The sequence below is a fragment of the Crinia signifera genome, chromosome 19 (genome assembly GCF_055691185.1).
Source record: "Crinia signifera chromosome 19, ASM5569118v1, whole genome shotgun sequence".
NCBI classification, from domain to species: Eukaryota; Metazoa; Chordata; class Amphibia; order Anura; family Myobatrachidae; genus Crinia; species Crinia signifera.
The window spans coordinates 3,567,919-3,582,603 of NC_139226.1; the positions used below are offsets into that span (position 1 = coordinate 3,567,919).

Consider the following 14,685-nt stretch of genomic DNA (forward strand, 5'->3'; position numbering starts at 1 on the left):
CAGTGCTGGCGGTTAGTCAGAAGGAGGATTATAGGCTGTAGTGATGTATAACGTATATACAGCGGTCTAATAGACACCTGAGCACTGATCAGCGCTGGCGGTCAGTCAGAGGGAGGATTATAGGATGTAGTAATGTGTAACGTATATACAGCGGTCTAATAGACACCTCTGAGCACTGATCAGTGCTGGCGGTCAGTCAGAGGGAGGATTATAGGCCGTAGTGATGTGTAACGTATATACAGCGGTCTAATAGACACCTCTGAGCACTGATCAGCGCTGGCGGTCAGTCAGATGCAGGATTACAGGCTGTAGTGATGTGTAACGTATAAACAGCGGTCTAATAGACACCTGAGCACTGATCAGCGCTGGCGGTCAGTCAGATGCAGGATTATAGGCTGTATTGATGTATAACGTATATACAGCGGTCTAATAGACACCTGAGCACTGATCAGCGCTGGCGGTCAGTCAGAGGGAGGATTATAGGCTGTAGTGATGTGTAAAGTATATACAGCGGTCTAATAGACACCTCTGAGCACTGATCAGCGCTGGCGGTCAGTCAGAAGGAGGATTATAGGCTGTAGTGATGTGTAATGTATATACAGCGGTCTAATAGACACCTGAGCACTGATCAGTGCTGGCGGTCAGTCAGAAGGAGGATTATAGGCCGTAGTGATGTGTAACGTATATACAGCGGTCTAATAGACACCTGAGCACTGATCAGCGCTGGCGGTCAGTCAGAGGGAGGATTATAGGCTGTATTGATGTATAACGTATATACAGCGGTCTAATAGACACCTGAGCACTGATCAGCGCTGGCGGTCAGTCAGAGGGAGGATTATAGACTGTAGTGATGTATAACGTATATACAGCGGTCTAATAGACATCTCTGAGCACTGATCAGTGCTGGCGGTTAGTCAGAAGGAGGATTATAGGCTGTAGTGATGTATAACGTATATACAGCGGTCTAATAGACACCTCTGAGCACTGATCAGTGCTGGCGGTCAGTCAGAGGGAGGATTATAGGCTGTAGTGATGTATAACGTATATACAGCGGTCTAATAGACACCTGAGCACTGATCAGCGCTGGCGGTCAGTCAGAGGGAGGATTATAGGATGTAGTGATGTGTAACGTATATACAGCGGTCTAATAGACACCTCTGAGCACTGATCAGTGCTGGCGGTCAGTCAGAGGGAGGATTATAGGCCGTAGTGATGTGTAACGTATATACAGCGGTCTAATAGACACCTTTGAGCACTGATCAGCGCTGGCGGTCAGTCAGATGCAGGATTATAGGCTGTAGTGATGTGTAACGTATATACAGCGGTCTAATAGACACCTGAGCACTGATCAGCGCTGGCGGTCAGTCAGAGGGAGGATTATAGACTGTAGTGATGTATAACGTATATACAGCGGTCTAGTAGACATCTCTGAGCACTGATCAGTGCTGGCGGTTAGTCAGAAGGAGGATTATAGGCCGTAGTGATGTGTAACGTGTATACAGTGGTCTAATAGACACCTCTGAGCACTGATCAGCGCTGGCGGTCAGTCAGATGCAGGATTATAGGCTGTAGTGATGTGTAACGTATATACAGCGGTCTAATAGACACCTGAGCACTGATCAGCGCTGGCGGTCAGTCAGAAGGAGGATTATAGACTGTAGTGATGTATAACGTATATACAGCGGTCTAATAGACATCTCTGAGCACTGATCAGTGCTGGCGGTTAGTCAGAAGGAGGATTATAGGCTGTAGTGATGTATAACGTATATACAGCGGTCTAATAGACACCTCTGAGCACTGATCAGTGCTGGCGGTCAGTCAGAGGGAGGATTATAGGCTGTAGTGATGTATAACGTATATACAGCGGTCTAATAGACACCTGAGCACTGATCAGCGCTGGCGGTCAGTCAGAAGGAGGATTATAGGCTGTAGTGATGTGTAACGTATATACAGCGGTCTAATAGACACCTCTGAGCACTGATCAGTGCTGGCGGTCAGTCAGAGGGAGGATTATAGGCTGTAGTGATGTGTAACGTATATACAGCGGTCTAATAGACACCTGAGCACTGATCAGTGCTGGCGGTCAGTCAGAGGGAGGATTATAGGCCGTAGTGATGTGTAACGTATATACAGCGGTCTAATAGACACCTCTGAGCACTGATCAGTGCTGGCGGTCAGTCAGAAGGAGGATTATAGGCCGTAGTGATGTATAACGTATATACAGCGGTCTAATAGACACCTCTGAGCACTGATCAGCGCTGGCGGTCAGTCAGATGCAGGATTATAGGCTGTAGTGATGTGTAACGTATATACAGCGGTCTAATAGACACCTGAGCACTGATCAGTGCTGGCGGTCAGTCAGAGGGAGGATTATAGGCTGTAGTGATGTATAACGTATATACAGCGGTCTAATAGACACCTGAGCACTGATCAGCGCTGGCGGTCAGTCAGAGGGAGGATTATAGGCCGTAGTGATGTGTAACGTATATACAGCGGTCTAATAGACACCTGAGCACTGATCAGCGCTGGCGGTCAGTCAGAAGGAGGATTATAGGCCGTAGTGATGTATAACGTATATACAGCGGTCTAATAGACACCTGAGCACTGATCAGCGCTGGCGGTCAGTCAGAAGGAGGATTATAGGCTGTAGTGATGTGTAACGTATATACAGCGGTCTAATAGACACCTCTGAGCACTGATCAGTGCTGGCGGTCAGTCAGAGGGAGGATTATAGGCTGTAGTGATGTATAACGTGTATACAGCGGTCTAATAGACACCTCTGAGCACTGATCAGCGCTGGCGGTCAGTCAGAAGGAGGATTATAGGCTGTAGTGATGTGTAACGTGTATACAGCGGTCTAATAGACACCTGAGCACTGATCAGCGCTGGCGGTCAGTCAGAAGGAGGATTATAGGCCGTAGTGATGTGTAAGGTATATACAGCGGTCTAATAGACACCTCTGAGCACTGATCAGCGCTGGCGGTCAGTCAGAAGGAGGATTATAGGCCGTAGTGATGTGTAACGTATATACAGCGGTCGAATAGACACCTCTGAGCACTGATCAGCGCTGGCGGTCAGTCAGAAGGAGGATTATAGGCCGTAGTGATGTGTAATGTATATACAGCGGTCTAATAGACACCTGAGCACTGATCAGCGCTGGCGGTCAGTCAGAGGGAGGATTATAGGCTGTAGTGATGTGTAACGTATATACAGCGGTCTAATAGACACCTGAGCACTGATCAGTGCTGGCGGTCAGTCAGGGGGAGGATTATAGGCTGTAGTGATGTGTAACGTATATACAGCGGTCTAATAGACACCTGAGCACTGATCAGTGCTGGCGGTCAGTCAGGGGGAGGATTATAGGCCGTAGTGATGTGTAACGTATATACAGCTGTCTAATAGACACCTCTGAGCACTGATCAGTGCTGGCGGTCAGTCAGAAGGAGGATTATAGGCCGTAGTGATGTGTAATATAAATACAGCGGTCTAATAGACACCTGAGCACTGATCAGCGCTGGCGGTCAGTCAGAAGGAGGATTATAGGCTGTAGCGTATATACAGCGGTCTAATAGACACCTGAGCACTGATCAGTGCTGGCGGTCAGTCAGAGGGAGGATTATAGGCCGTAGTGATGTGTAACGTATATACAGCGGACTAATAGACACCTCTGAGCACTGATCAGCGCTGGCGGTCAGTCAGAGGGAGGATTATAGGCCGTAGTGATGTGTAGCGTATATACAGCGGTCTAATAGACACCTGAGCACTGATCAGTGCTGGCGGTCAGTCAGAGGGAGGATTATAGGCCGTAGTGATGTGTAATGTATATACAGCGGTCTAATAGACACCTCTGAGCACTGATCAGTGCTGGCGGTCAGTCAGAAGGAGGATTATAGGCCGTAGTGATGTGTAATATATATACAGCGGTCTAATAGACACCTCTGAGCACTGATCAGTGCTGGCGGTCAGTCAGAGGGAGGATTATAGGCTGTAGTGATGTGTAACGTATATACAGCGGTCTAATAGACACCTGAGCACTGATCAGTGCTGGCGGTCAGTCAGAGGGAGGATTATAGGCTGTAGTGATGTGTAACGTATATACAGCGGTCTAATAGACACCTCTGAGCACTGATCAGCGCTGGCGGTCAGTCAGAGGGAGGATTATAGGCCGTAGTGATGTGTAACGTGTATACAGCGGTCTAATAGACACCTCTGAGCACTGATCAGCGCTGGCGGTCAGTCAGGGGGAGGATTATAGGCCGTAGTGATGTGTAACGTGTATACAGCGGTCTAATAGACACCTCTGAGCACTGATCAGCGCTGGCGGTCAGTCAGAGGGAGGATTATAGGCCGTAGTGATGTGTAACGTATATACAGCGGTCTAATAGACACCTGAGCACTGATCAGTGCTGGCGGTCAGTCAGGAGGATTATAGGCTGTAGTGATGTGTAATGTATATACAGCGGTCTAATAGACACCTCTGAGCACTGATCAGTGCTGGCGGTCAGTCAGAAGGAGGATTATAGGCTGTAGTGATGTGTAATGTATATACAGCGGTCTAATAGACACCTCTGAGCACTGATCAGCGCTGGCGGTCAGTCAGAGGGAGGATTATAGGATGTAGTGATGTGTAACGTATATACAGCGGTCTAATAGACACCTCTGAGCACTGATCAGCGCTGGCGGTCAGTCAGAAGGAGGATTATAGGCTGTAGTGATGTGTATTGTATATACAGCGGTCTAATAGACACCTCTGAGCACTGATCAGCGCTGGCGGTCAGTCAGAGGGAGGATTATAGGCTGTAGTGGTGTATAACGTATATACAGCGGTCTAATAGACACCTCTGAGCACTGATCAGCGCTGGCGGTCAGTCAGAGGGAGGATTATAGGCTGTAGTGATGTATAACGTGTATACAGCGGTCTAATAGACACCTGAGCACTGATCAGTGCTGGCGATCAGTCAGAAGGAGGATTGTAGGCTGTAGTGATGTATAACGTATATACAGCGGTCTAATAGACACCTCTGAGCACTGATCAGTGCTGGCGGTCAGTCAGAGTGAGGATTATAGGCTGTAGTGATGTATAACGTGTATACAGCGGTCTAATAGACACCTGAGCACTGATCAGTGCTGGCGGTCAGTCAGAAGGAGGATTGTAGGCTGTAGTGATGTATAACGTATATACAGCGGTCTAATAGACACCTCTGAGCACTGATCAGTGCTGGCGGTCAGTCAGAGTGAGGATTATAGGCCGTAGTGATGTATAACGTGTACACAGCAGTCTAATAGACATCTCTGAGCACTGATCAGCGCTGGCGGTCAGTCAGAGGGAGGATTATAGGCCGTAGTGATGTGTAACGTATATACAGCGGTCTAATAGACACCTCTGAGCACTGATCAGTGCTGGCGGTCAGTCAGAAGGAGGATTATAGGCCGTAGTGATGTATAACGTATATACAGCGGTCTAATAGACACCTCTGAGCACTGATCAGTGCTGGCGGTCAGTCAGAGGGAGGATTATAGGATGTAGTGATGTATAACGTATATACAGCGGTCTAATAGACACCTGAGCACTGATCAGCGCTGGCGGTCAGTCAGAGGGAGGATTATAGGCCGTAGTGATGTATAACGTGTAAACAGCGGTCTAATAGACAACTCTGAGCACTGATCAGCGCTGGCGGTCAGTCAGAGGGAGGATTATAGGCTGTAGTGATGTGTAAAGTATATACAGCGGTCTAATAGACACCTCTGAGCACTGATCAGCGCTGGCGGTCAGTCAGAGGGAGGATTATAGGCTGTAGTGATGTGTAAAGTATATACAGCGGTCTAATAGACACCTCTGAGCACTGATCAGCGCTGGCGGTCAGTCAGAAGGAGGATTATAGGCTGTAGTGATGTGTAAAGTATATACAGCGGTCTAATAGACACCTCTGACCACTGATCAGCGCTGGCGGTCAGTCAGAAGGAGGATTATAGGCCGTAGTGATGTGTAATGTATAAACAGTGGTCTAATAGACACCTCTGAGCACTGATCAGCGCTGGCCGTCAGTCAGAGGGAGGATTATAGGCTGTAGTGATGTGTAACGTATATACAGCGGTCTAATAGACACCTCTGACCACTGATCAGCGCTGGCGGTCAGTCAGAAGGAGGATTATAGGCTGTAGTGATGTGTAATGTATATACAGCGGTCTAATAGACACCTGAGCACTGATCAGTGCTGGCGGTCAGTCAGAAGGAGGATTATAGGCCGTAGGGATGTGTAACGTATATACAGCGGTCTAATAGACACCTGAGCACTGATCAGCGCTGGCGGTCAGTCAGAAGGAGGATGATAGGCCGTAGTGATGTGTAACGTATATACAGCGGTCTAATAGACACCTGAGCACTGATCAGCGCTGGCGGTCAGTCAGAGGGAGGATTATAGGCTGTAGTGATGTATAACGTATATACAGCGGTCTAATAGACACCTGAGCACTGATCAGTGCTGGCGGTCAGTCAGAAGGAGGATTATAGGCCGTAGTGATGTGTAACGTATATACAGCGGTCTAATAGACACCTCTGAGCACTGATCAGCGCTGGCGGTCAGTCAGAGGGAGGATTATAGGCCGTAGTGATGTATAACGTATATACAGCGGTCTAATAGACACCTCTGAGCACTGATCAGCGCTGGCGGTCAGTCAGAGGGAGGATTATAGGCCGTAGTGATGTATAACGTGTATACAGCGGTCTAATAGACACCTCTGAGCACTGATCAGCGCTGGCGGTCAGTCAGAGGGAGGATTATAGGCTGTAGTGATGTATAACGTATATACAGCGGTCTAATAGACACCTCTGAGCACTGATCAGTGCTGGCGGTCAGTCAGAAGGAGGATTATAGGCCGTAGTGATGTGTAACGTGTATACAGCGGTCTAATAGACACCTCTGAGCACTGATCAGTGCTGGCGGTCAGTCAGAGGGAGGATTATAGGCTGTAGTGATGTATAACGTATATACAGCGGTCTAATAGACACCTCTGAGCACTGATCAGCGCTGGCGGTCAGTCAGAGGGAGGATTATAGGCCGTAGTGATGTGTAACGTATATACAGCGGTCTAATAGACACCTGAGCACTGATCAGCGCTGGCGGTCAGTCAGAAGGAGGATTATAGGCCGTAGTGATGTGTAACGTATATACAGCGGTCTAATAGACACCTCTGAGCACTGATCAGCGCTGGCGGTCAGTCAGAGGGAGGATTATAGGCCGTAGTGATGTATAACGTATATACAGCGGTCTACTAGACACCTGAGCACTGATCAGCGCTGGCGGTCAGTCAGAGGGAGGATTATAGGCTGTAGTGATGTGTAACGTATATACAGCGGTCTAATAGACACCTCTGAGCACTGATCAGCGCTGGCGGTCAGTCAGAGGGAGGATTATAGGCCGTAGTGATGTGTAATGTATATACAGCGGTCTAATAGACACCTGAGCACTGATCAGCGCTGGCGGTCAGTCAGAGGGAGGATTATAGGCTGTAGTGATGTGTAACGTGTATACAGCGGTCTAATAGACACCTCTGAGCACTGATCAGTGCTGGCGGTCAGTCAGAAGGAGGATTATAGGCTGTAGTGATGTATAACGTATATACAGCGGTCTAATAGACACCTCTGAGCACTGATCAGTGCTGGCGGTCAGTCAGAAGGAGGATTATAGGCTGTAGTGATGTATAACGTATATACAGCGGTCTAATAGACACCTCTGAGCACTGATCAGCGCTGGCGGTCAGTCAGAGGGAGGATTATAGGCCGTAGTGATGTGTAACGTATATACAGCGGTCTAATAGACACCTGAGCACTGATCAGCGTTGGCGGTCAGTCAGAGGGAGGATTATAGGCCGTAGTGATGTGTAACGTATATACAGCGGTCTAATAGACACCTGAGCACTGATCAGCGCTGGCGGTCAGTCAGAGGGAGGATTATAGGCCGTAGTGATGTATAACGTATACACAGCGGTCTAATAGACACCTCTGAGCACTGATCAGCGCTGGCGGTCAGTCAGAGGGAGGATTATAGGCTGTAGTGATGTATAACGTATATACAGCGGTCTAATAGACACCTCTGAGCACTGATCAGCGCTGGCGGTCAGTCAAAGGGAGGATTATAGGCCGTAGTGATGTGTAACGTATATACAGCGGTCTAATAGACACCTCTGAGCACTGATCAGCGCTGGCGGTCAGTCAAAGGGAGGATTATAGGCTGTAGTGATGTGTAACGTATATACAGCGGTCTAATAGACACCTGAGCACTGATTAGCGCTGGCGGTCAGTCAGATGCAGGATTATAGGCTGTAGTGATGTATAACGTATATACAGCGGTCTAATAGACACCTCTGAGCACTGATCAGTGCTGGCGGTCAGTCAGAGGGAGGATTATAGGCTGTAGTGATGTGTAACGTATATACAGCGGTCTAATAGACACCTGAGCACTGATCAGTGCTGGCGGTCAGTCAGAGGGAGGATTATAGGCCGTAGTGATGTGTAACGTATATACAGCGGTCTAATAGACACCTGAGCACTGATCAGTGCTGGCGGTCAGTCAGAGGGAGGATTATAGGCCGTAGTGATGTATAACGTATACACAGCGGTCTAATAGACACCTCTGAGCACTGATCAGCGCTGGCGGTCCGTCAGAGGGAGGATTATAGGCTGTAGTGATGTATAACGTATATACAGCGGTCTAATAGACACCTCTGAGCACTGATCAGCGCTGGCGGTCAGTCAGAGGGAGGATTATAGGCTGTAGTGATGTATAACGTATATACAGCGGTCTAATAGACACCTGAGCACTGATCAGTGCTGGCGGTCAGTCAGGGGGAGGATTATAGGCCGTAGTGATGTATAACGTATATACAGCGGTCTAATAGACACCTGAGCACTGATCAGCGCTGGCGGTCAGTCAGAGGGAGGATTATAGGCCGTAGTGATGTGTAATGTATATACAGCGGTCTAATAGACACCTGAGCACTGATCAGCGCTGGCGGTCAGTCAGAGGGAGGATTATAGGCCGTAGTGATGTGTAATGTATATACAGCGGTCTAATAGACACCTCTGAGCACTGAACAGTGCTGGCGGTCAGTCAGAGGGAGGATTATAGGCCGTAGTGATGTGTAATGTATATACAGCGGTCTAATAGACACCTGAGCACTGATCAGCGCTGGCGGTCAGTCAGAAGGAGGACTATAGGCCGTAGTGATGTGTAATGTACATACAGCGGTCTAATAGACACCTGAGCACTGATCAGTGCTGGCGGTCAGTCAGAGGGAGGATTATAGGCTGTAGTGATGTGTAATATATATACAGCGGTCTAATAGACACCTCTGAGCACTGATCAGTGCTGGCGGTCAGTCAGAGGGAGGATTATAGGCTGTAGTGATGTATAACGTATATACAGCGGTCTAATAGACACCTCTGAGCACTGATCAGCGCTGGCGGTCAGTCAGAAGGAGGATTATAGGCTGTAGTGATGTGTAACGTATATACAGCGGTCTAATAGACACCTGAGCACTGATCAGCGCTGGCGGTCAGTCAGAGGGAGGATTATAGGCTATAGTGATGTGTAACGTATATACAGCGGTCTAATAGACACCTCTGAGCACTGATCAGTGCTGGCGGTCAGTCAGAGGGAGGATTATAGGCTGTAGTGATGTGTAACGTATATACAGCGGTCTAATAGACATCTCTGAGCACTGATCAGTGCTGGCGGTCAGTCAGAGGGAGGATTATAGGATGTAGTAATGTGTAACGTATATACAGCGGTCTAATAGACACCTGAGCACTGATCAGCGCTGGCGGTCTGTCCGATGCAGGATTATAGGCTGTAGTGATGTGTAATATATATACAGCGGTCTAATAGACTCCTGAGCACCTTTATACCCGGGAGACTGCACCTTACACACTGTCTCTGTTCGCAGCTGTCATTTGGGAAGATCATTCCCAGCAGCTGTGTGTGGATCGGCGGCCTGAACTCTGACGTCACCGAGCGCTATCTAAGACGCCATTTCCGCCACTATGGGTCTGTGCTACAGGTGAGTGGGGTTACAGGGTGCCCTGTTGGATCCATTTTGGTCCAGCCTTTTCTCATGTGATCCCTCTGTCTGTATCCCCTCGTCCCCTGACATTAGGGATCTTTCTGTGTCACGGGAGCTGACCTGGGGTATTTCAGAAGCTCTGGGGCAGATGTATTATGTCTTAAAAGAGATAAACGCAAGGGTGATAAAGAGTGAAGCCCCCCATACACGGTCCGTTCATCGGATCCGTTCTGTGCTTAAACGGCACACATCATATCGGATCGCATCCCTTGTGCATACACTGCAATCCGATCCGATGTTTACCTAGTACAAAAAGTATGTGCAGCACATACTTTTTGTACCGTACTATGTGATGCGCGGGAGCGCGCATCACATAGTACAGAACGGAGCCGTACACAACGGACCGTGTATGGGCTCCTTTATAAACATCCAGCCAATTTGCCCATAACTGTCATTTTTAAACACATGTCAGTTATAAGTGATAACATGGAGAATGATTAACTGCCAGCTCCTAACTGTCATGTTACAGGCCTTGGTTTAAAACATGACATACAGGGTCAGGTTTGCAGCTTGATACACCTGGCCCAAACAATGATAAATGGCCAGCCAATCAGCCCCTAACTGGCATGTGATAGGCTGTGTTTAAAAATACCAGTTAGGGGCTGGTTCCCTGGACGTTTATCACTCTTTATCACCCTCGCGTTTATCGTTTTACTGATCACTGTATGTGTTACCGGCTATCTCGTCCGGTCACCTTTGTCGGTAAGACCCTTAGATCACATGAGTCGTCGTTCCGCTGAGTCAGCCCCATTTCCCGAGCTGAGGCGGCTGTGTCTGTGTTCTCCCCTGACAGGTGGTGTACGATCAGCTGAACGGCCGAGCTCTGGTTACCTACAAGGATCCTCTGTTTGCCCAGTCGGCTATTAACGAGACCAGAGGCAAGACGATTGACGGGAATGTCGTTAAGGTGCGCAGGGACCGCCATGATAATCTACGTCCTGATATATACGTTAGTGCCTGCTAGATAAACACGGTTCCCACTGTCATACCGCGCACCGTGACATCACCAAATCTAATCTACATGTTATAGCGCACACATATTCCACAGCGCTGTACAGAGAATATTACCAGTTATTATATAGCGCACACATATTCCGCAGGGCTGTACAGATAATATTATTACCAGTTTATTATATAGCGCACACATATTCCGCAGTGCTGTACAGAGAATATTAGGTACTCTTTACCTAGAACGGCGCCCGCGATCAGAATCGCGGGCGTCGGGGGTAAAAAATCGCGGTAATCGCGGTAATCGCGGGCATCGCGGGTAAATCGCGGGTACATCAAAATCGGGTACCCGCGATTACCGCGATTTTCCCATAGGGAACAATGTTAAAAAGCCTGATTGACCGCGATTTTACTGTAAAATGCCTCAATGCCCGCGATTTTCCCATAGGAATCAATGTTAAATGGGCTACAGAGCCCAAATAGCCCCAATTAACCCTTAAATGTCCCCCCAATTTTTGTACGCCACCCCACGATCCACGCCAACCCGAAGCGTGGCGAGCGCAGCGAGCCCGCGAGGGGCGGCGGTACGCGTCCTCCGACCTTTTCATGCCCTACTATCCACGGCGGCGTGGAGTTGAGAATAGAATAGTGTGGCGAGCGCAGCGAGCCACCGAGCCCGAAGCGTGGCGAGCGCAGCGAGCCCCGCGAGGGGACGCGGATACCGTCACAGGTAAACGCGTCCCTTTGCGGGCTTCACAGGTGTCCGCGTCGCCACGGACACCTGTGAAGTCCGCGAGGGGACGCGTATAACTGTGAAGGTATCCGCGTCCCCTCGCGGGGCTCGCTGCGCTCGCCACGCTTCGGGCTCGGTGGCTCGCTGCGCTCGCCACACTATTCTATTCTCAACTCCACGCCGACGTGGATAGTAGGGCATGAAAAGGTCGGAGGACGCGTACCGCCGCCCCTCGCGGGCTCGCTGCGCTCGCCACGCTTCGGGTTGGCGTGGATTGTGGGGTGGCGTACAAAAATTGGGGGGACATTTAAGGGTTAATTGGGGCTATTTGGGCTCTGTAGCCCATTTAACATTGATTCCTATGGGAAAATCGCGGGCATTGAGGCATTGAATGCAAAATCGCGGTCAATTAGGCTTTTTAACATTGTTCCCTATGGGAAAATCGCGGTGATCGCGGGCATCGCGTCGCGGCCGTTTATGTGCTGCCCGCGATGTCGCGATCACCGCGATGGGCGCCGTTCTAGGTAAAGAGTACCGAATATTATTACCAGTTTATTATATAGCGCACACATATTCCGCAGCGCTGTACAGAGACTATTATTACCAGTTATTATATAGCGCACACATATTCCGCAGCGCTGTACAGAGATTATTATTACCAGTTATTATATAGCGCACACATATTCCGCATCGCTGTACAGAGACTATTATTACCAGTTATTATATAGCGCACACATATTCCACAGCGCTGTGCAGAGAATATTATTACCAGTTATTATATAGCGCACACGTATTCCACAGCGCTGTGCAGAGAATATTATTACCAGTTATTATATAGCGCACACATATTCCACAGCACTGTACAGAGACTATTATTACCAGTTATTATATAGCGCACACATATTCCACAGCGCTGTACAGAGAATATTATTACCAGTTATTATATAGCGCACACATATTCCACAGCGCTGTACAGAGACTATTATTACCAGTTATTATATAGCGCACACATATTCCACAGCGCTGTACAGATACTATTATTACCAGTTATTATATAGCGCACACATATTCCACAGCGCTGTACAGAGACTATTATTACCAGTTATTATATAGCGCACACATATTCCACAGCGCCGTACAGAGAATATTATTACCAGTTATTATATAGCGCACACATATTCCGCAGCGCTGTACAGAGAATATTATTACCAGTTATTATATAGCGCACACATATTCCGCAGCGCTGTACAGAGAATATTATTACCAGTTATTATTTAGCACACACATATTCCGCAGCGCTGTGCAGAGAATATTATTACCAGTTATTATATAGCGCACACGTATTCCACAGCGCTGTGTAGAGAATATTATTACCAGTTATTATATAACACACACATATTCCACAGCGCTGTACAGAGACTATTATTACCAGTTATTATATAGCGCACACATATTCCACAGCGCTGTACAGATACTATTATTACCAGTTATTATATAGCGCACACATATTCCACAGCGCTGTACAGAGACTATTATTACCAGTTATTATATAGCGCACACATATTCCACAGCGCTGTGCAGAGACTATTATTACCAGTTATTATATAGCGCACACATATTCCACAGCGCTGTACAGATACTATTATTACCAGTTATTATATAGCGCACACATATTCCACAGCGCTGTACAGAGACTATTATTACCAGTTATTATATAGCGCACACATATTCCGCAGCGCCGTACAGAGAATATTATTACCAGTTATTATATAGCGCATACATATTCCGCAGCGCTGTACAGAGACTATTATTACCAGTTATTATATAGCGCACACATATTCCGCAGCGCTGTACAGAGATTATTACCAGTTATTTATATAGCGCACACATATTCCGCAGCGCTGTACAGAGACTATTATTACCAGTTATTATATAGCGCACACATATTCCGCAGCACTGTACAGAGACTATTATTACCAGTTATTATATAGCGCACACATATTCCATAGCGCTGTACAGAGATTATTATTACCAGTTATTTATATAGCGCACACATATTCCACAGCGCTGTACAGAAAATAATATTACCAGTTATTATATAGCGCACACATATTCCGCAGCGCTGTACAGAGATTATTATTACCAGTTATTATATAGCGCACACATATTCCGCAGCGCTGTACAGAGACTATTATTACCAGTTATTATATAGCGCACACATATTCCACAGCGCTGTACAGAGACTATTATTACCAGTTATTATATAGCGCACACATATTCCGCAGCGCTGTACAGAGACTATTATTACCAGTTATTATATAGCGCACACATATTCCACAGCGCTGTAGAGAGAATATTATTACCAGTTATTTATATAGCACACATATTCCGCAGCGCTGTACAGAGATTATTATTACCAGTTATTATTATATAGCGCACACATATTCCGCAGCGCTGTACAGAGATTATTATTACCAGTTATTATATAGCGCACACATATTCCGCAGCGCTGTACAGAGATTATTACCAGTTATTTATATAGCGCACACATATTCCGCAGCGCTGTACAGAGACTATTATTACCAGTTATTATATAGCGCACACATATTCCGCAGCACTGTACAGAGACTATTATTACCAGTTATTATATAGCGCACACATATTCCATAGCGCTGTACAGAGATTATTATTACCAGTTATTTATATAGCGCACACATATTCCACAGCGCTGTACAGAAAATAATATTACCAGTTATTATATAGCGCACACATATTCCGCAGCGCTGTACAGAGATTATTATTACCAGTTATTATATAGCGCACACATATTCCGCAGCGCTGTACAGAGACTATTATTACCAGTTATTATATAGCGCACACAT

At 47.3% G+C, this 14,685-nt stretch overlaps 1 protein-coding gene across 1 annotated transcript in view; it reads left to right on the forward strand.

Annotated features, from left to right (window-relative positions):
- Positions 1 to 14,685, forward strand: part of LOC146041946 (uncharacterized) — a 141,988-nt gene that overhangs the window by 45,655 nt on the left and 81,648 nt on the right. The window contains exons 8-9 of the mRNA XM_083161819.1: positions 9,946 to 10,059; positions 10,916 to 11,029. Of these exons, the coding sequence (XP_083017945.1) occupies positions 9,946 to 10,059; positions 10,916 to 11,029 (228 nt within the window). The remainder of the gene's footprint in view (positions 1 to 9,945; positions 10,060 to 10,915; positions 11,030 to 14,685) is intronic.